Genomic DNA, 23,081 nt, shown 5'->3' with positions numbered 1-23,081 from the left:
CGTCTATATTTTAAATTGCCTTCGAACACCGTCACCTCAAGATTTTATCTAAATTCGAAGTTCGTTTATATGCTCAACATAGATAAACAATGCTCAACAAATTGTGTCTTAAAGTTGTAGCAGAAAATAATAATGTCTATCCTCTCGTCAAGCCCCTTCTAATATTTAACAATGTGAGTCACAAACGCTATCGGATCTTGGACTGTTTAATTTCTAGATTCCAAAGGCCCAATCTATTGTGGGTTTGGGAACTAAATCACAGCGGGCCCAATGAGTATAATACAATAATTTACAAGGAAAATAAATTATTTTAAAACAAAATACAATAAAGGCACCAACGAGGGGCCGCCGGCAACAACGACATTATTCAACTCCAGAGACTAGTCGTCGCTGAGGAAAAATATGGTGGGCTTTTTGGGCTCCGTGATATCCACCGTCCCCTCCAACATCTTCGCCACCTTCCCCATCGACGGCCGCATCTCCGGCCGATCCTGCAAGCACCACATCGCCGTCTGCACCATCCGATTCACCGCATCGAAATGCACCCTGCTATCGTACGAGTTCTTGATCCGACGGTCCAGAATATCCTCCACGTTCATCTCCTTAAACACCTTATCGAACGCCCATCTCGGAAAGTACCAGTCGTCGCTCTCGATCCTCGACCCTTGGATCTCGGTGTTGCGGACCCCACTCACCAGTTCCAACAGCACCATCCCGAAGCTGTACACGTCAGCCTTGGGCGTGATCTGGTCCGCCTTGATCCACTCCGGCGCCATGTACCCGCGGGTCCCGTGCATCCGAGATATAGTCACCATGTCCTCCTTTTTCTTCAGCTTCGCCAGCCCGAAATCCGATATCTTGGGGCAGAAATCGTCGCCCAAGAGAATGTTCTCCGGCTTGATGTCGCAGTGCAAAACCCACTCCAAGCACTCCTCGTGGAGGTACGCGATCGATCTCGCCACACCCAACGCAATTCGGTATCGGATCCCCCAATCGAGTATCGGTTTGCGCTCGTCATCGATCAGAATACCAGTTTCGTCCGCCGAGTCTGACGGCGTAACCCGACCCGGTTGGAAGAGGTACTTGTCGAGGGATCCATTTGGGACGTACTCATAGACTAAGATCCGTTGACCCTTTTCCGCGCAAAAGCCCCAAAGTCTGACCAAATTGAGGTGGTGCATCCGGGCAATAATCGTTACCTCCGCCCAGAACTCCGCGTCACCGCCGGTGACATGCTTCAAACACTTAACCGCCACGACGCGCTGATCGGTTAATTCGCCTTTGTAAACGTCTCCAAACCCGCCTTTGCCGATGAGGTTCGAGAAGTCTTTGGTGGCGGCTTTAAGTTCAGCGTACGAGAACCGCTTTGGGCCCCCGGCGGGGAGGAACTCGAGACCCAGAGTCCGAGCCATGTCTCTGTACTTGATGTACTTCTTTATAAATGCCCAGAAGAAAAGCACGCCGGAAATCAGCTCCGCCGCGAAAAGGGTGCATATAATCACAATGTTCCTTGTCGTCGCGTTCGAATCCTCCGGCGGAAGCGGGAGGCTTATCTGAACGGGACACGTCGTCTCCAGCAGCTCCGTCATCCCTGTAAAATTCGACCTGTCAGTCTCCGATTTATCGACCCGGAGAAACATAGCGGTTTCGGATCCGGGCGACCAGTACCCGTATAACAATCTCTCGAGCTGGAGCACGCAGAAGCCTTTGCCGTCGTATTTGAACATGAATCCGAGGCAATCGTTTCTCGCCAGGCATCTCGATTCGCAGACACTGAAATTGGTGGCGGGCCAATTGGTCTGGTTCGACCCGCCCGTGAAATTCACGTAATCAAGCCGCTCAAATCTGGTGTTCCCCAAATTCGTGAGCTTAATTTTCCTTTCGCACCCTCCGTCTTTGATTCCGCCGGCGGATTCTCTAAATCCCGGCGGGCACACGCAGTAAGAGGAGCTCGAACCGTCGCTGACACAGATGGCGTTCGGCCCGCACGTGCCGTGGACTTGGCACAATTCGTACCCGGCTTGCCAGACGATGTTCCATTGCCGCAGACTGGGGTCGAAGCTGTAAATTCTGAAATTCCCGTCGTTGTCGATCGTCAGTCTTCGAGATCGATTGAGGCCGAAATCGGAGGCGATAAACGACTCGCCGTTTGCCTGCTGCACTTTGCCGTCGGAGTCCAGAGACTCGAAAGCTTTGCTGAGATTCTGATAGACGTCAGTGTCGTTGAAGACTAAACTAATCGCGTTGACGACGCTGAACTTGCCGTTCTTGGAGAGGAGGGTGAAATTAGCTCCGGTCATGCTCTGGTTCGGCAACACGGTGTCAGTGGGGAAGGCGAAGCTCTCCCATTTGCCGTAAATTAAGTTTCCGTCGTTGCGGAGGAGGAGTCTGGTGGTATTTGGGTTCGAAGAAGAAGGTCCTGGCCACAAGTTGCCACCGCCGGCGGCGGCGGAAGAGTTAGTGAGACGGAGGACGCCGGCTACCGTGATAACGAGGGTTGCGGAGGGGGATAATGGGGATTTTGGGTTGGCGGTCCAGACGACGGAGTTGGGGGCGGAGATGTTGTGGTACCAGACTGAGAAGTTGAAGAGGTTGGAGGAATTTGGTAGGCTTAGGAAGCCCGCGGCGAAGAGGGAGTTTGGGGAGAGGAGGGTCTTGTTCTTCTGGGATGGAGTCCATGGGGAGTCTTTGGAGGAGAAGGAGGAGAGTTGTTGGGCGGAGGAGGGTGGCGGGTTTGAGAGGATGAAGGCGAAGAGGATGGAGAGGAGGAAGGTAGACATGGTTGTGGTGAGTTTGATTGGATGTTGAGTTTGATTGGTGGTGTAATAATGGCGGCTTGGCCACGGCGGGTTTGACTGACATTTTTGCTTTGACGGAAGTCTGTTGACTTTGAAATCTGGAAGAGTTAGCGAGCCCTCCACTGATTCATGTTTTCATTTGTTAATTTGGTCAATACATTATTAAATCATATCTTAATGGCAATTTTAATTAATTGGCAAATACAATTCTAAAGTATTCAATTTTTCGAAGACGGGACAAATTTATATTTAGTCAAGTCGGTTAGAGTTATGTATTTTAAGTTTGACTCCTCCTTAGCGTGCAATATTTGCTTGAATGCTGAAAATAAATAGATTTAAACGTCAATATAAGTAGACAAATGATTTTAATCACTTAGCTTAATTCATATTTTTAGCTTAATTAATCTCAATTAAATACAGAAATTGGAAAGCGATGCAGCAGCAAAACAAACAGAAAACAGCCAACAGATTCATACTTAATTGGATAGAATTTGAAAAAGTCATATAAAATCCAAAAATGGAAAATGATTCACAAGCCATCCAAGAGGAAGGCTGAGGCTGCTGGTATTACACGTTATTCTGCATACCATCAATATTCAACGCAATATTCCGTAAACAATAATTTGATAAAGAAACAAATTAAAAATCAAATTCCACACAAAACCCATATATAATATTTTAATAAAAGCAAAGCATAAGCAATCAGGCAAATTATCAAATATTCAGAGTCATCAAAAAAAAAAAAAAAAAAAAAGAGGCATTCATTAATTTCCCCCTTGAACTTGTGACCATTAGCCAATTTCCCCCCTCAACTCTCATAATTAGTCAATTTCCCCCCTCAACTTTAATTTAGCCAATTTCCTCCCTCAACTCTTATAATTAGTCAATTTGCACCCTACTGTTAATTTTTTAATTTGATCATAATTAAACAAGTGTGTGTAAGAAACTAAATAAGATGTATGTTAATCATGTTCCTATCTCTTTATCCTATTACAAATAGATTAAAATTTAGAATTTTACAATTTATCAGAGATAGTATTGTTAGTCACAATAAATCAATATGGAGTAATTTTATTTGATTTTTTACTATACAAAATTGATAACGAAAAGGATTGATGTGTAAATTTTTGTATGTGAATACAATTTTCTTTATAAAAGTGAAAGCTAAGTTCAAGTAAATTGCGGAGAATTGAGCTTTGGTGAAAAAAATGGCTAGTTTATTCATAATTTTCGACTCCTTATTAAGAATAACCAATATATTGAAATAGGTCTGATCCATGAGTTTAAGATTATTATTTCTTTTTGTTATTATTTCTTCTTCTACATGCTTTAAACCCGATTCAGAACTTTTTCTTATAATCAACCCATATCACATACTAACTGTATTATGTTTTTGTACATTTTACCCTATATTATGCATGTGAGTTTATGATAATTTTAGTACTTTGTTGGAAGTTATTAGAAAGATTGAAAATTAAGAAAAGAATAGATGGAAAATAAAAAATAAAAAAAAATTAACAGTAGGGTGCAAATTGACTAATTTTGAGAGTTGAGATGGGAAATTGGCCAAATTAAAGTTGAGGGAGGAAATTGACTAATTATGAGAGTTGAGGGGGGAAATTGGCCAAAATTAAAGTTGAGGGGGGAAATTGGTCAATGGTCATAAGTTCAGGGGGAAAATTGATGAATACCTAAAAAAAAAAAAAATCAAACCACGTTAACCAACCTATTCTATGGTGTTTTTAGGGTTCCAATTGTGCAAAAAATCATAGTCATTATTCTGCGATTGGATGGTGACATTGATTAATCATGGGGTTTTTTATTGGTTCCAATTTAACAATATTTCAAAAGCAAATCAAACAACAAAACAATGCATATTATACAGTTTTTTAGGGGTTTTTTTTTTTTTAATATATATAAAAATTTGGTTGTATTACATGTTTATAAATATAAATTGGGGGCCTTGGGAGCCTCTTCGAAGTCGGAGCTCTACGGGTACGGCTACTTCACTACCTTTAGACTGTCTTCGATCTTAGGCTAAAAGTTAAATTTTAGCTTTTATTCTCCCCCCTTAGAGCCACCTTGAGATGATTTTCGGATTACCTTTTTGACCATTCCCTTGAATGGTGTAGACTGACTGTAGAGCCCAGGTTTTTAATAACGTGGGACTAAATTTTTACGCCACAATGGTTCGAGCAGAAAAATTGTTTCTAGACTAAAAATTTTAGGTGTTAGGCCAAGGGTCGGAGATAGTCTTAGGGTTGACCTTGCTCCCTTCTCTCTCTTCTCATTTAGGTCACCATAGCCACCACCTCCAGCATTCTACTTCAGGTTCGAGATAAATCGACTGGGACGAACAGCAAGAGAGAAGAATCTGCCTCTCTTCTCTCACAGTTTGAGGTGCGTGGATTTTAGATCCGAAATCGACGAGAGCTAACTGGCCCGAGTTTTAGAAAGTAGGGGAATTGGCCAGCGAAGTCTCTGGCACGGAGTGATGAAGGAGGGTGGTGGGGAGAGATGGTACTGGGGTGTATGATGATTTTTCTTTTTTCTTTTTTTTAAGTTCTAAATTTTTTAATTTTCTTTTAATTAGGATATTTTTTTTTGAGAAGTTGCTTATCAAACAAGTTCTTGAATTTAAAAAATTTAAATCAAAACTTAGAATATTTTTATAAATAAAAAAATCAAAATTTTGAGTCAATTCTCAAAAGTAGGATACCAAAGGGCCTCTCAAGAATGTGTGTCCAACTTGGAAAACCAAGTAACCCTACAATTGTAAGCAAGCAAGCAGATTTATACGACCAGTGCCGGCCTTCATTTCTTACATTGTTCTAGCCCTCCTGGAGGTCACATTTCATCAGATATATTTACAATTGTTTGAAAACTGTAGCCATAAATCGTATCGCTACGAATCATGTCACCACAAACATTGTTAACTCTGGCTTACTGGTCTAAAACAAACAGAAAAAACCAAGTGCCGATCTCTGAAACACGTCCAATCTTCTTCCGAAGAATCTTTCGCAGTCAACTAATCAGCCATAGATGAAATCAAGGAACTCATTTTGTTTTTATCTCATACAGTCTCGACTTACTTGTTGATTGACTGACTAAACAAGTTTAATTAATCTTCTTAAAAACTTTGTGGTTGCAGCCTCGATCGGTCGAACCAAAGACAACATCTTCATCGTGTACGCAGAAGACAGAAAGCAACTCCGTAACCAACTGCCACTTCATCTGGCAATATTAATTTGCTCTACTTTCTTTCTCTTCCTTGAGTTCACAAACCCTAAACCCCTCCGTCTCTCGACATGCAGAAGCGATTTCGGCAAGTTTTCACAGCTATAAGAGAGCACAGCTCCGTGAACTATGCGAAAATCGCTATGGTTGGAGGGTTTTGCAATGTCGAACTCATCATCATAAAAGCCACTGCTCCTGATGACTTTCCATTGCCCGAAAAGTACATTCAGGAGCTCTTGAAAATCTTCTCCATCTCCCCGCCTTCGTTGAGAGATTTTTTACTCAGCTTCGCTCGCCGCTTTGGCAAGACTCACTGCTGGCGGGTTGCACTCAAGTGTCTAATTCTACTCCACCGCCTACTCCGTTCGGTGCCTGAAGACAGCAACTTCCGGTCTGAGCTCCTTTGGGCTCAATCCAACGGTTTGATGTCTCTCAATCAATGTCACTTCCGCGATGATTCTTCCTCGGCTTCTGCCTATTACAGTGCCTTTATTAGATCGTACGCTCAGCTCCTCAACGAAGCTCTTCATTGCTATTGGTTGGATTCCAGGGCAGCCTACGACCAGCAAGAACAACGACAATATGAAGAATATCACAAACAAGAAGAAGAATACGAAGAAGAAGGAAAAGAAGAAGAAGAGCCGGAATTTGAGAGCTTATCTAATAGAATGACGGAAGTAGGTCGAATGCTTGAAGTGTTGCCACAGCTCCAAACCCTCATTGACCTTGTCATGGACTGCCGTCCCACAGGACCAGCAGCCAAAGCCTCCCTCGTCCAACTCGCCATGAAACACATCATCAGAGACAGCCTCATGTGCTACAGAATCTTCCGCAGTGAAATCGTCACGGTTCTGGACAGTTTGTTTCAAATGCCATACAGGAGTTGCATTTTGGCTTTCGGCATTTACAAAAAGGCAGCCGTCCAAGCAAACCAACTCAGCGAATTTTACGAGTGGTGTAAAGCCATGGGACTCTGCGGATCGTACGAGTATCCCTTCGTTGATCAAATCCCACACATACAAATTCATGCTCTCGAGAATTTTCTCAATGGTATGTGGCAGTTGACGGAGTCCTCATCCACACCAACTTCGCCAACTTCTTCAGCCTCGGTGCCATCATCTTTCGTGGAGTTTTCAAGTTCCAGCACTGTGACAGAGGACGATATTAAGGATTTTGTATATATGTCACAAAATGATCATATTCTTGTTAGTACAAAATGGGAGAAGTCGTTGATTCAGTTCGAAAGAGAAGGTTATGACGAGGAGAAGCTGTTGATTCAGTTTGATGAGGAGAAGCCGTTGATTGAGTTCGATGATGATATCGTTGACGAAAGCTGGGAGACCCTGCTTGATGCTTCCATTAACAAGTCTCCTGATGCTGAAACTCAACAAAACAATGTATGGCAGATGCAAATATGCAACCCCAATGCTCTAAATCCTTTCTATGATTCCATCAGCCAGTCATCAGGCCAAATTACCATGAGGACTATAACGTTTGCTGTGCCCAAATTTAGCTGAAAAATGCAGGCTTTATATAAATATTGTAGGAATTATATAAATATTTGTTTCATTATTGATAGAGTGCCTTTATTGACATCCAACTTTTGGTTTAGTTCATCCAACAAAAGAATTTTGTCATTATAATTCCCAATTTGAGTAACCACGCTGATGAACTTCCATCCGTTGCATGCTATGAAATTTGAATTCCCGAAACTCACCATACATACAGTTGGCTCTGATACCAACTAATACAGATACGGAAGCGCACACATCAAGTTATCAACAATAACTGCACATTAAAACGGACATAGGGATTAAAACGCAGGGAACCCTTGAAGGCCAAAGAGCAATATATTTAATAATAGAGTAATGTTAGAAAAACCAAAATTTTTAAATCAAATGAGATGTCACCAATAAGAAACATACATGTTAATCGATACTTAATTAATAATTCAATTATCTACAACTACATCATTTAATTTGTAAATTTGGTTTAAAAAATTAGGAAAACTAATGAAAAGGGCTTGAAAACTTTGAGTTTTAACGATAAGGACAAGATAAAAGGTAAAGTGAATACTACTATTGACCCTAAAAATTACAAAGCCTACGTGGCGCACAGGTCGAGTAACTAATAAGCTAACTACGTCCTTCGGTTGAATGCGGGCCGTGCCAACTCGTCGGCCGAGGAGTAAAATTTATTGATGTTGCGTTGAGCGCATTGCTGACTTCTTTATCTTGCGACTGCGGCCGAGGAAGGAACAAATCTCGGCCTTTGGATTCTCAAGCCTGAAGACAAGGCTGCTAGTTCTGCGAAGTTCACAAATCGTTGGCGCCAGATTCGGTTACAGTGATTATATTCATGAGAGTATAAGCACGTCGAATCGACACCAGACTGTACATACACAAGTATTCAAAGGTGATGTATGTCTTGATGGAGAATGTGGCTCGGACACCTTCACAGTGTTGTTTATCCAAACTGAAGGTGTGTTGGCGGAAAAAGAAAATAAAAAAAATCTCAAGTTGTTTGAAAGGTTTGCGCAGGGCAATTGTGTGTTGAATTAGAGGTCCTTCAATTGCACCCTCCTTTCTCTATTTATAGCAGCAAATCCCAATCCTAACCATACTCGAATTAGGACTTCTTACCCCAATCCATTTTATCTCGGCCAATCCTACTTCTATTAGGATTTTGAATTCAACCTCTTACTAGGCCACATTCACTTCCACTTTCCGGTATCCTTATCTGGCCGAGAATCCTTACTGCATCAGGATTTAACCACTTCATTCATCTGCTTCGCAATAGAGCCCACCTACTTCCTATTCATCTGGAACATTCTTTTCCAAACAGGGCTTGGCCGACTCTTAGTTAGGCGGCCCATGAACTGGCTGGTTTGTAAAAATCCTCGAACAGAGTTTATGGGCCGAGAATAATTCCACATTCGGCCCAACCTAATAATTTTAGGTCCAAACAACTACCATGATTGACATTTTAGTGTAAAAATATGATTTTTCGTTAAAATAAACAATACCGGGAACTTTTCGTTAAAGTTCCCTAAAAATTTGGTCTATCTAGCATTACTCTTAATAATAATATTAATCAAGGAATTAGATTTTATTATACGGGATATCTTGGGGAATCAATCAACTGTTACATGTTCGTAAATTTTTACAAACATATGAAGTGAAACATGAGGAGTTTTACACAGCTTTATGGTTTACAGTGTAGTGTTAAATGAGAGTGGTGGATCTCTTGTGCAACATGTTGAGGTAAAAAACATTGGAGATGAGGATGTATTCGTGAGCAACAACCATTCAGTCTCCTTTTTGGCTTCAGACTTTCCTGCGCACCAACCAAAATCCACATATTTCACAGATCGATGACTAGGTGGAACTCGAGTTGAGGTTACCTAATTCCGCATCAAGTGATCTGGGTATCCTAATTCCGCATCAAGTGATATGGGTATTTTCAATTTAGAGAATTAAAATTATATTCATACATGTTCTTATAAGAGGATGATTATCTAAACATACAGTTCGAGTTGCAAACAATAACAAATGCAGTAAATAGTAAATTGATTTCGTTTGGACTGAGGGAGGGGACGACAAACCATCTCGCCTTCAAAATACAATATAAAAGGTCAGCTTCATTACCTTACATACAACATTACAAGGCAATACCTGCTTAACTTAAAACTACGAGTGCAACTTGGGTTGGGTAAACTGAATTCGACCATGTCAAATCTGAATTCAAACATAATCCGGCGAATTAGAATGAAGTAAAAACCCACTCAAACGCAACCCGAGCTCAACTTGATTATTTATTGGGTTGATGTTTTGTCCGCCCATGTCAAACCAAACTGAACCCGATTTCTAGCCGAGTTTCTCATGCACATCACTCATCCCACTTCATATTATATAAGCTAGTTAAAAGTGGGAGGGATATACTTGAAGTTTGTTGCTTGGTGTTGTCTTGTAATTTAGTTTCAACTTTACATAGTTGAAACTTTATAATGCTTCTATGCTATTTGGTTGTATATATTTTGTATGGATGATGGTGTGTAAATTGGATTTTAAATAGTTTTAACGTTATTTGTTTTAAAATTTGAAATTTATTTTACAAAATAATGTGTTACAAGATTGAACTTAACAAATTTGTGGAAATTCAAACCCAACTGAGTTTTCGTTGTGTTTTTGTACATTTGATTGGGCTTTTCTGATTCCACTTTCTTACTGGTCTTCAATCTCATATTTGAAGACCAAGCATGATGTAAAGAGGGCATGAAAGGTCAAGATGATGACACTTGTTATAATAAAATTTGCCCTTTAATTTGTCTATACCTTTGATCTTTGTACTATACATTTGATCTTTGTAACTCTCTCTATCTTCGTATTACTCATTCATCTCCTTATTACAGTTACCATTACCAAACCTTTCTCTTGAATCCAAACTTTTCTTGTAACCCGTACTAAGCGAACATTTAGTTTGCTCAAATATCTCAAAAGGATAACACAATAGATATTCAAATAAATGTTGAAACAAATATGCAAATAAGTTTTGACATTACTTTCAAATGCGCAGACAAGAGAGCTTGCAACCTGATTTAGCTTATAAAGTCGACACTAATAGTTGTATTTGAAGAAGTGCGGAGTTACAGAAAAATGGCTCGGAACGAGTGGGAGAGGGATAATAAAGTTGTGTTGTCCTTGTTATGCCCAGATTGTTTCATACTAAGTGTGTTTTTGTTAGGTTAGATTGGTAGGTTTGGCGAAAATTACATGATCTATCTTGTTTCGTTCCCAAGAAAAACACATGTACATACACCATTCTCAAGTGGTGTTAATGTTTATCATCAATGAGTTTAAATTTTGAAATTTATGTCTATTCACCATGCAGATCTTGAAATTTAAACTCATCTGATGATAATAAATAGAATGGTGAGCGTCACCATCACTTGAAGATGATGACCAAAAATATTTTCTTCAACCCTAATCCTCTCATTCAACACAACACAGAAAAGCAATGATTGTTCATCATAATTTTCAGCCCAACAACAAAATATAAATCATACCCTCCGGGTAAGAGGAGAGATTTTTCAATGTGCACGGAGTGATACACCAGATGTCATTATACAATTGGATGACATTTGAAAAAAAAAATTCCTTCACTTCTATAATAACATGTGGCATACCATTATGTGTTCCGGACACACTAAAAAATCTCTCTAGAAATTGGTCAATTATTGCAAAGTTCATAGTCAAATGACTGAGAGACCCATTTAAAGTAGTGGGCCATTTAAGCATCTAGAAGAACAACTTATGAGATAAGTAATTGATTGCGCATGACTTCAAGTTCGCAACCAATTAGATGGATAATTTTAAAACTAAGAAGGTCGTTTGCCTTCGAAAGTCTGCTATTTTGTGGCTGTCGTTCAAAGGCGTGGTTTGAGATGGATAATTTTAAAACTAAGAAGGTCGTTTGCTTTCGAAAGTCTGCTATTTTGTAGCTGTCGTTCAAAGGCGTGGTTTGATGAGAATTTGAATTTTATCCGTGTCCTATCCTGCAAAAAAGTTATTGGAAAACCAAGATAGTCACCCCTTGTCTAATATTTTTAAAGAAACCTAAAAAAAATCAGAATTATATCCGTGTTCAAGACTGCAAAAATATTTACAAGAAAACCTAGATAGTCACCTGTCATTTAGTCAAGTTTATTAGAGTAGTGTGCTCTCTCTCATTTGTCCAAATTTGAATTCCGCAATTGTTATATAGATTAATTTAGTGTAAAATTATCACTTTTATAAATAAAATACAAAACTTGAAGGCAACCTGATGTGAACTAGTAACCAACTCAACACATATAGACATAGATAATTGCTTTTGGAGAGCAACCTTTGGCGTCCTTAACCAATTTTTTGCAACTTTTGAGATTAGCCAGCCACTTAAAAACTCTCCGCCCTGTTCATTTGGCTGGATCCGAGACAGAGTTTGGTTAAAAGGAGAGAGATCTGCAGTGTTTGCTTTGTAATTTTCTTGGTTTTGTGTTTTCCAATTTTGTTTGTTTGTTTAGTTTCTAAAGATCAGTCAATTCGGGCTCTTGCGATCTTGCAGAGCCATCAAGTCTGAATTGGTCTGTAGCTAATATGTGTGGAATCGTTTTCTATATTTCCAGTGACAGATGACAATATCACAATTTTTGTATAGTTGTATTCAAAAACCCTAGCAGCTCTCACATGGTATTTGTAATATTCGAGTTACCATCCACCTTAAAAGTCCAATTCAACCTTTTCCTTTTAGATAATACACCGAATTCGTTGATAGAGAGATTGGCTCATTAATCAAACTATTTCACATATATATATATATATATATATATATATAATTTTTGTATGATTACTTTTACTGATTATAGGCTCATTTGAAAGTGTTTTTAAAATGACTGAAAACGTTTTCTATGAAGATATTTTTGTTCAAAAGCATTTGAAGTGTTTCTTACAAGAAACACCGGTTATGTACTATTATCTTGCAGGAAGTATTTAAGTGTTTCTTCGGGATTCACTTGCATTTTTACTAAAAACTGGTTCCAAAAAGACTCATCAAAATCACTTCCAAACGAAACTATATGGGATTCACCTTTATTACAAGTGATGAACAGATATGGTACAAATAGTATTATGTTTTATTACACACTCAAACTAATTAACTCGACGTACACGCATCAAGAACAAGTACCAATTGAAAGACTACATACTCAAGAGGCGAATATAGAGTGATCAGCACTGAATTGCTGTAAAACATTGATGAATTAGTATGTATATTATTTGTATTTTGTACAACATTGATGAACAGTGAAATTTGAAAAGGGTCAATGAGTAACCCTAGCTTTCTCTCCTCCTAATTAACAACTACAATGATTTTCTGAACATTGATGAATAATCAAAAAGACCTCTTGAGCTGCTTAAAATCCATAGAATCAATGCACTCCAACCTCTCCCTATGAATGTTCAACGCCTTCAACAAGTCCGTGGCCTTTTCTTTGGTCCTCTCCGCACACCCAACTTGCAAAAGCAGCAAGAGCTTCTGAAACGCACCCACTTGAAGGGACTCCACGACTACACCTCCATCTTCCCTGGTCTCGTTCTTGCAAAGCTTCCAAAGAATAGACACAGAAAACTCTGTGGCCAGATCCGAAACCCTAAGTATCTTTTTCACCACAACCGGCATGGTCAAGGCATGAAGGTAGGCCTTTTCCCTCCCTTGCTGGCTTCCACAAAGTCCGTCAAGAACTCCCAACGCCTTCTCGCAAATACTTCTTTCGGCATCTACAAGAATGTCCGAAAGCATCGACACCAATTCCATCTCTACAAATCTCTCTTTAATTTTCTCTTTCGAAAGAGACGATGATGAGTTAACCATTTGATAAATGATGACCAAGGACGCTTTTGTAGAAGTAGCGCAAACTGGTTCTTTGATCAGCTTCACTAGCGCTTCGAGAGCTCCTTCGATCTCTGCCAAAGCATCGATCTTCTGATGATCATGATCGGATGAGACAGCTGTCTCTTTGAGCACTAACGCTGCGTTTCGCCTCTGCGACAAATCTCCACTCTCCAAAAACCACACCATGCAACGCAACGAAGCAGGCGACCCGAGGTACAAACTGGCCTCCCCGTCAAGCGGGAAAACCAAAGTCAAAGCAGACAAAATCTCCTCCAAAACGGCAACGTTTTGATGGTGTTGAGAATTTGAAAGTGCACTAAACGCACCCGCTAAGACGCTCCCCGTGCCACTAGCCACAATGCAACGCTTGTTGCGTTCGCTTTCTTTCGCCAACGCCTTGATCTTCGCCACCAAAACTTGGCAATCATTGTTCTGATGATGACTCGATGTCGAGATCTTTGATAAAATCTCGGTAACCTGAACCGAACTGATCGGAATGCGAGGGGTGGGAATGCGCTCGATTCCAAAAGACTTTTTCTCGACGCACCAATCTTGTATCATCTTGCGGATGGTGTGGTTGGGAATGAGATCAAAGCTTGTGAGGACTTGGTTGGTAATAGGGCACGTGAAGTTTTCTGTTTCGATCCACGTCTCTATGCTGTGGCGGTCGTACGTGATCCCGGTGGACAGCGTGACCGGATCCTTCATCAAGTCTAGTGAGATTGGGCACCGGAAGTGGTTTGGTATGGTCAGCTCCATGTCGCCGGTCTCACCTTCCTTGGCAGCACGGCGGCCGGCTCTCAACCTTCTCCATGACAAGGTCATGACTACTGAATCTGAGATATCAAAGTTAGAATGGTATAGTAGGTGGATGGATGATGCTTGTTTTCGTGTTTTGTGTTGAATGAGAGAAATGATGAGGTTGGACCGTTGCTGTGTGTGTATATATATAATATATGATATATATTATACATATAGTTGTTGTATTGTGTGTGTATATATATATATATATATATATAATATATATATATATGATATATATTATACATATAGTTGTTGTATTGTGTGTGTATATATATATATATAATATATATATATGATATATATTATACATATAGTTGTTGTATTGTGTGTGTGTGTGTGTGTGTGTATATATATATATATATATATAATATATGATATATATTATATATAGTTGTTGTATTGTGCATGTATAAAGTGGACGCAGTTCAAAGTTTGAAACTTAGGAAAAGGTTTATAAAAGGGAGATTGATGAAAGGGAAGAGAAATTTTTCATTGTGACGGAAATATAGATGGTATATCACGTGTTTTTATATAAATGGTGAAAAATTTTATTTTTTAAGTTTTAACTTTTTAACACATATATCCTATTATTTATCTAGTGACATATAATATACTAGCTCGTGTACCGATCACACTAAAAAATCTCTTGCAATGATGGGTTCCGAATATTTGACCGTTGAATATTTGAAATGGTAAGAGATGAACTGGATGGTACACCGTCAAAGGAGGAGGGGTAGGGCATTTCTTTACGTACTGTTTGGAAAAGAATCAAAGGTTTGACGCCATGCCAGTCAACCGGTCGGTGGACTGACCGAGTCGGATTGTATAATATTTGTAAACCCTTGGACCAGAAATATTTTTTAACATGACGGACACACGAAATAGTACATCACGTGTCATCATACAAATAGTATAATATGTGTGTTAAAAAGTTAATAACTTAAAATATAAAATTTTCCACCACTTACATAAAAATACATGATGTACCACTCGTGTTCTTGTCCCAATCAAAATTTTCTCCTTGGACCAAATTAGCATGTGAGATGAATGGGTCTAAAACTTTAAATTAATTCATTAGTTAATTGATTGGTCTTTTCTAATGTGTTGGATTAGTTTCACAATTGGGCTAATACGCACACGAACATGGACTCGAGCTTTTCGTGTGATATCCAACAAAAGAAAAAAGAGGCTTAGTCGTGTGATTTTGGTTTTGTCCTTTTGTGGCAGTAGAGGATATACTCTGTGCGTAAGCGATCATGCACGCAATTGGTGGATAATTACTAAGTCGCAACGGAAAATATATCTTTGTATTGATGTGTTTTTATCATGCGTTATGTATCATACAATAAGACAAGTAATAATGTAATTTTAAGTTGTAATGAAAATTACATTTTTGTATTAATATATTTTTATCATGCGGTACGTATCATACAATGAGATAAGTAGGAAGGTAAAAAAAATTGTGGGCATGGATAATCTGATGGGGGTGGGGATATATAGTATTGGCATTCTCTGACCGATCTTTCCCATTTCCATCCTGTGCTAATGTGAAGATAGAATTTCATTAGTTACATGGAAAAATTCGCAGAATGGTGAATGTCAGCATAGAATGGAAACGAGACAGATGTGTAACATTCATTTTGTGTGTGTCATTGTGGCCTCTATCGTTAACCTAATTCTTCTTTAACTTTCTTATCATAAACTTAACACGTGTTAATCCATAATAAAAGCTATAAATAGACCACAAACAAAATAAGTAAATCTCAGAGAAAAGAGGGAGGAGGAGTGAGAAGCTTCGTATACCTGTGATTGTGAGATTTCAATAGAGTTTTGCCGTTGCGGTCGAAATGAGGAAGATATGCATTGAACTGGATGAGATGTTTGGCTACAATTCCTCATTTCAAATATTAGGCCTTTGAGCCGATTCAATTCAAAAATCACATTGAATTGGTGTTGTCCTAAAAATTACCAAACTCATGTGGCGTGGAGGCCAAGTAATTAAGAGTTAATTATATTTTTTTAGTGAACGCAGATGTGCCAACTTGCAACCGAGCTCAGTCGACGAGTAGAATAAATGTAATGGTAATGTCGAATGCGTTACTGACTTCTGTATTCAAGAGATCACGGCCAAAAGAAGAACAATTTGACCTTGGGTTCTAGAACCTATAGTCACTGAAAAGTTCAAATAGAATTCAGCTTTCAATGACAGAGAGCTCTTAATCAGCCAATCCCTTTACTAACAACTATATCAGCCTGAATTGGTGCTATTATCCACAGTCAGGCTCAATCAAAATTCCAAATGCTTGTCGCCTGATGCAGACCATGTGCATGCTGGCTCAAGGAAACAATCTTCCAATAATTTTATGGAATTTTACTATGCTGACTCTACAAAAGGTACATCACTATCCTCCGCAAATCACTATGAGATCAAAGCAACGGCAGAGTTAATATGGGATCATTAGTTGTTTTTTATCTGAGTAATTTTAAAAATTTTATGTGCATCTATTTATGTGTTATATTTGACCCCTATAAACAGTTAAGACAAACTAAATTACAACCTCCTCCTGTACTTGTCAATTCCTATTAGGTGCCCGACTAAATGGGCCAATAAAGTTTTTTTAGTTGATATTATGATCCCATTATTTAAAAATTCTAGCTTCGCCACTAGTTCAAATTCTATCTCCAGATTAGTCTTAAAATAAAGGCCAACTAATTTTGTGGTCTCCAATATGGCATGGAGACTATTTTCTTATTCAATAAACTCTCTCGGTTTTATTCTCGTATCCGAATTCATAAAACATTTTCACAAGATAATTACCATGATAGTCTAATGATAACATCTATTAAAATTCAACGGCCTCAATTAAATGGACCAATGATGTAAAATTGGGTACAAACACTTTGCTATCCTGATGTATGCATTGATTGTTTATTGTGGTGTGAATTGTCACACGAGAAAAAATGCGGGCATAATTATTGAATATAATTGTATCATTTAAAAAAATTGCATTGGACTTCGGATAACACAACGTCGTCGGACCGCACATACTAAATACCCCATTCCCTATTTTAGATACGATCCATTTTCTAGTTCAACTCTTTACGCGTAGTGGTCCTCCAAGCATCTCGACATAAGACTTTCTCCTACTAAACTAACCATATTTTAAGCCTCAATTAGTGTTGGCATTCTAAAGCACAACACTTTACTATTATATTTTGGAGATGATGTTTAAGCTTGGGAAGATAACAAATTTGATAGAAAACAGTGAGGCTTAGGGACTTTCGAAACAAACCAAATACTCTCCTAACTCGCGAGTTATATTTTTAATTTTATTTTATCAAGCATGATTTTGTGAACTAAAGACTTATAAATACTCCGGTTAAAAAATATGACTATGAAATAGAGATTCATGGCAAAGAGGTATAGAAATTCTAAGAAAAAACATAGAGTATTTGAACCTAACGAAAAACTTGACACGAAAACGAGCGAAGTGGTGATCTAAGATTTATACACCCAGCCCTACTTCGTAGAATAAAACTTTGTTATCATTGTTGTTCTTGTCAAACATGACATTCGTGGAATATATATATTGTTATTGTCAATATATAAATTTGTTGTGTACAAAACGTTTGCGTCATTCACACACGATATTAAGATGAGAATGTACCAATAATTTGTAAATTGTTATCAAGGATAAAAGATGTTTTTCTCTTTAAATAAAATTAAAATTTGGACTAAAACGTCGACGTTTAGCTAACCTAACAAATACTTCAAAAAAAAAAAATTGGATTGAAGATAACGACGAGTGATTTAGGAATAAAGCCGAGACATGCGGGATGTGCCCCCCGCCGTCACTGTCGGAGCTGGAGAATATTCTAGAAGTAGAAAAACAAAACAACTTTGTAGCTGGCAAACCGTATCTACTCCAGTCCATGTCGGACACGTGTCACTAGTTGCCGCCGTTTTCCATCATCCATTTACTCGACGGCCATTGGCCATTCGTGGGCAAAATCCAAGCGGGGCGGAGCTGTAAGAGAAATTTTTCAATGTAACCATTATAAGAGGTGGTATATTACATATTTTTATATAAATTGTAAGATACGTGTGTTAAAAAATTAGTAACTTAAAAAATACAATTTTTTTTCACTTGTATAAAACCACATGGTTCTATTTGTTCTGGTTTGGCCAACCAATTCTATCCTCCTCCATCCTTCATTTTTATTAGAATTGGATACATAAAAATAGTATACCTGCCTGGTTACACTCGAGTTTGAATCGCTCTCTACGTAAATTAGACTAGTTTACAAAGTTTTCCTTGGTTCAAGTTCGTAGCGAGACGGGGACGATAATTGCTCTTAAGTAGAGGAAAGGGGTCGGCTGCATGATCAGTCACAATCCTAATGTGTAGTCTGCCTCGCCCAGTTGTGTATGACAATGACCAAACCGGAAACAATTTTGGGCAAACTTTTAAACTAGGTTCTCAGATTGGGAAAAAATTTAACTGGACCACATCAGAGGCTTAATCAGCCATTTTCTTCAACCTCTTAGACTAATCACCAGAATTCCTAGAGCACCAGAGATTTAAACTATCTTAACATAAAAATGTAAACGAAAAAATGCATCCCCTGTCCACATCAGGATAACAAACACAATAACTACAAGCCATTTGAACATTCAATGTAGCTCTGAACTTCTTTCTCGACCTTTACCGCCCATCCGATGATGTAAACGATTCTGCAAATCCAGATGGGCGAGTAGGTATACTGGTTTGGGTGTTGTCTCCGCTGGCAAAGAACGATGAAGAAGATGAAGACTCATCAAGGTTGCTATTGCCTTCAAAAGCCTGCCACTTCTTTAGTGCTTGTGGTAAGGTCATTTCGAGGTCAATTCCATACATATCATCAGAATCTTCGGCTTCAGATGGTTTCCAATGCTCAACGAGTGACGAAAGAACATTGACCGCATGACCCATGTCGGGCCTCTGGTAGGGCTCCCTTGCGCTGCAATGCCCAGCAAGGTCAGCGACGGTGTTAATACTAGAAAGAGTTTCCTCATTGAGATCAATTGTTGGATCAATGGCCTTCCGGAATGTATCCTTGTTAATGAGCATTCTGCGGAACCATGTAACAAGGTGCAAGCTCTCCTCTGGTTGGCTTTCGTCAATTGCTCTTCTACCCGTGATCAGCTCCATTAAGATCACTCCAAAGCTATACACGTCAACCTTGAGTGTCATCCGCCCAGTTGCTGATACATTACAAGATTGTGGTTTTAGTGCCTTGAATTTTTATTAATTGAACGACAGTAAGCATAATTAAGCAACAAACCTTATGATGAAATGCCATGAGGCTATAGCAAGAAGAAAATGCACCACATAACAGATGCTACATTAATTATGGAACAAGCGGAAAATGTCTGTAACATGAAACTATAAAATACTGAGCTGAATGGTTTTGTTAACCTTTCCAATAATCCTACATCAGAGGCATATAAATTCAGTCAACATGTTAGAGACAACAAATGCTCGTCACAGACAGAAGCCATTTTATTCTTTTCTATCTTCTTCGCATCCCTGATTTTGAATTTTATAAACTACTTAGCATGCCAGAATATCCAAGGAAAATTAAAGAATTGGAACATATGAGTTTAGTACGTAAATGATGCAGTGAATCTAATATAGTCCTACATATGTTGACTAGCGGTTTGCACAAAGAATAATCAGTGAGAGATAATCTCATAGTTGTCTTAGTTCATTGAACAATGACATTTGCTGGAATATCTAATCATACTTTACCAAGCAAATACCTTTCGTGGTACTCGAATGGAATTTGAAAAGAAGAGTGCATATAGAAATGTTTTACCTGCATACTCTGGAGCCAAATAGCCAAAAGTTCCAGCTAGTCTCGTCTCAATTGAGGCTTTCCCTTCTGGAGCAAGACGAACCAGTCCAAAATCTGAAACTTTAGCCCGCATATCATCTCCGAGTAAAATGTTCGAAGGTTTAAGATCCCTGTGAATGAAAGTCTGGCTGGCTAAACCGTGGAGATACTCAACCCCTCTTGCAACATCCAAGGCAATGGTCAGCCTTCTAGTCCATTCAAGTGGCTTCAGACCTTCCTCTTTCCAGTTGAACAAGTATCTACTAAGAGTCCCTTGAGGCATGTATTCATAAACAAGAAGCCTCTCGTTTCCGTCCAAACAATAGCCAAGAAGTCCAACCAAGTGGCGGTGTCGGACCTTAGTAAGAACTGCAATCTCAGACTTGAACTCATTTAGACCCTTCTCCGCCACCACTCCAGATTCCATCCTCTTCACTGCAATCTTTGTCCCGTCATGCAACTCCCCTTTGTACACAGTTCCAAAGCCACCTTTTCCTAATACATTATTTTCGCTGAAATTATTGGTCACATTTCTCAAAACTTGGATCGAAATGACCATACTTCCAGCCTCAACCACATGAATGTCGTTAGGTCCACTACTTGCCGGACTATTATAGGACTCATTTTCACCGCGATTAACCCCAGAGTTAGCAACCGTGATCTTGACTGCATTTTGATCGCCAGAGTGACGAGGATGAATAACCAATGCGTTTGGACTTTGCACTCTGCCAGAATGCTTATGCTTTTTCTTAAGTAGACAGAAAGCAACAAACCCAACTACAACCAATCCTCCAACACTGCCGATGACAGCCCCAACAACCACCCCAGTCCTAGATTTTTTACCTCCATCTGAGTGGGAGCCAGGCGGTGAATTAGGAATTGTAGGCGTCGCTGGCGTTGCTGGCGAAGGGGGATGATCCTGACCAATATTAGGGTTCCCAGCTGTTTTCACGTCCACATTCTTAAACTTTGGTACTTGACCAAAAAGCTGATTGTTACTAACATCTATCTGCTGAAGGTTGGGCAGTTGCGTAAGCTCCTTTGGTATGGTACCGGTGAGGTTATTATTGTCAAGTCTCAATGTTCGCAAGGAGGTAAGCAGAGAATAATTTGAAGAGATCGTACCCGAAAGACCCAGGCTCCGAAAATTGACAACAGTAATGTTTCCACCATTACACGTAATTCCCTTCCAGTTATTACAAGGATCGTTCCCCTTCCAACTATCTGCAAAAACAGTAGGATAACCCATGTCTTTGATGACCGAAAGCAATACATTGACACGAGCGTCGCAATCAACACCCGGCTTATCACTGCAAAAACTATTTAACTCCGTCATATCCACCAGAACCCCATCGCCAAACTTGGGCATGGGTCCTTGAAGCATATTATTGGTCAAATTAACAGAAGTAAGGGATTTAAGATTCAACAAAGACGCGGGAACAACGCCGGTGAGCTTGTTATCCCTCAAACTCAGAGTGGTCAAGTAACCTAAGTTCGACAAGTCCGGTATAGGACCGGTGAAATAATTACCATGTAACCAAACCTCACGCAGAGAAATCATGTTCTGTAACACATCAATAGTACCATTAAGCCTATTGGTGCCCTGTTGGCTGTTCAACCAGAGGGACTGAATACTCGAACCCGAAAAACTAGCAGGCAATTCGCCTTCAAGGTAATTGAAAGCCAAATGTAGATCAGTCAAACCTGGGAAATTGGAACTGTTGAAGATATCGGGGATTCTTCCGGTGAGGTTGGTCTGGGTGGCGGAGAATTCCTTCAGCTGTGTGGCATCTTTGAGAGTGTCGGGAATCTGCCACGCAGCGAAGGGATTGTGGTCGATGTTGATGTTGTCGAGGGAGGTGAGTCCGGTGAAGAAATCGGAGGGGAAGGACGAGAAGTTGTTGTCGTGGGCGAGGAGGACCTGAAGCGGTTGCACCCCGGAGAGGCTCGGAAAAGGTCCGGTGAGTTGGTTGTTCTGAACTTCCAGTTGCTGCAAATACGAAAGCTTTTGGATTTCCGGCGGCAGCGTGCCGGTGAGTTTCTGATTACCCAATTGGATTTTGAAAACCTTGCCGTCCTGGCAACTCACTTTTCCCCATTTGCAGTAATCGGTGCCGGACCACCCGAGACTGTTGGAGCCGATGCTTTTCCGGAGTGCTTCCATGGCCGCTCCGTCGTCGCCGCCGGACTGGGAGTGTACTGGTGGGTACAGCGAGAAAAACAAAAGGAGCAGAGCGGGGAAAGAACCCCAGAAACCCAGTTGGGGTTCCTTCATTTTTTTTTCAGAAAAAATACAAGAAAGTGGATGAAAAAGAAGAAAGATACAGACTTTGACAGAGAAAAGAACAGCAGAAATCTCTAGGGTTTATGGGAGGAGAAACGGCGGAGAATTGGGCGGAGAAAAGGCGAACGTTTTTGGGGGTTTAATTGGGGAGTTCGTGGGGCTTTGAATGATACTCTGATTTTCGTGGGGCTTTGAATGATACTCTGATTTTCGGTTGGGTAGTGTTTGGAAACAGAGAAAAACAAGCTGGCGTAACGATTTACGTGTGCGATTTTCTCTCTCTGATTCGATTGAAAGAAATCGAAGGAAATAAAATGGAAAATGAAAGGGGAGTATGGGTCGGTTTTGATTACAAATTTCTTGTTTTGGTTTTAAGACTTTTGCTTGTGCAGTCTGCTACACGTACTACTCTCAATAGTGGACAATGGGTAAGAGCTTTGCTGTCTTCCATCTTACTATTTTTTTTTTTTTGGTATTATTCCCATCTCAATTTTCTGACGCGAAGAATGACTTGTACAACAAAAATAACGTTCTCGTCGTGTTTTGGGTTAATTACACAATATTAATGTTAATTTTTATTTTTATGATATATAACTGCATCATGTAAATCTCTCGATAGCATAATTATAAATAACAGAATCGTATATTGTGAT

General features: G+C 39.6%; 2 protein-coding genes and 2 pseudogenes across 3 annotated transcripts; 1 reads left to right on the top strand and 3 right to left on the bottom strand.

The window, feature by feature from the left end:
* Positions 1-142: 142 nt before the first annotated feature.
* LOC137731069 (G-type lectin S-receptor-like serine/threonine-protein kinase At5g24080) lies at positions 143-3,018 on the bottom strand. The gene has a single exon (XM_068470140.2). It carries the CDS (start codon positions 2,778-2,780, stop codon positions 381-383), a length of 2,400 nt encoding a protein of 799 aa, XP_068326241.1. The 5' UTR covers positions 2,781-3,018; the 3' UTR covers positions 143-380.
* A 2,578-nt stretch (positions 3,019-5,596) lies between these two features.
* Positions 5,597-7,715, top strand: LOC137730696 (clathrin coat assembly protein AP180-like; annotated as a pseudogene).
* Positions 7,716-12,810: 5,095 nt separating this feature from the next.
* On the bottom strand, positions 12,811-14,416 carry LOC137732234 (U-box domain-containing protein 21 pseudogene; annotated as a pseudogene). Its single transcript, XR_015957524.1, has one exon. The product of XR_015957524.1 is annotated as a U-box domain-containing protein 21 pseudogene (transcript).
* A 4,305-nt stretch (positions 14,417-18,721) lies between these two features.
* LOC137731002 (receptor protein kinase TMK1) lies at positions 18,722-22,924 on the bottom strand. The gene is made up of 2 exons (XM_068470036.2): positions 20,127-22,924; positions 18,722-19,512 (listed from the first exon to the last, which is right to left on the bottom strand). Exons 1-2 carry the CDS (start codon positions 22,417-22,419, stop codon positions 18,974-18,976), a joined length of 2,832 nt encoding a protein of 943 aa, XP_068326137.1. The 5' UTR covers positions 22,420-22,924; the 3' UTR covers positions 18,722-18,973.
* Positions 22,925-23,081: the final 157 nt, after the last annotated feature.

Source organism: Pyrus communis, chromosome 16, assembly GCF_041283825.1.
Source record: "Pyrus communis isolate YQ-2024b chromosome 16, ASM4128382v1, whole genome shotgun sequence".
Classification (NCBI taxonomy): domain Eukaryota; kingdom Viridiplantae; phylum Streptophyta; class Magnoliopsida; order Rosales; family Rosaceae; genus Pyrus; species Pyrus communis.
The sequence above is the reverse complement of the archived record's forward strand: the minus strand, read 5'-3'. Positions and strand labels throughout refer to the sequence as shown.

Excerpts from the sequence above, each read along its gene's own strand:
- LOC137731069 (XM_068470140.2), bottom strand. The coding sequence starts at position 2,780 with ATGTCTACCTTCCTCCTCTCCATCCTCTTCGCCTTCATCCTCTCAAAC.
- LOC137731002 (XM_068470036.2), bottom strand. The coding sequence starts at position 22,419 with ATGAAGGAACCCCAACTGGGTTTCTGGGGTTCTTTCCCCGCTCTGCTC. Across the intron at positions 19,513-20,126 it reads TTTGGCTCCAGAGTATGCAG|CAACTGGGCGGATGACACTC; the intron begins GTAAAACATTTC and ends GTAATGTATCAG.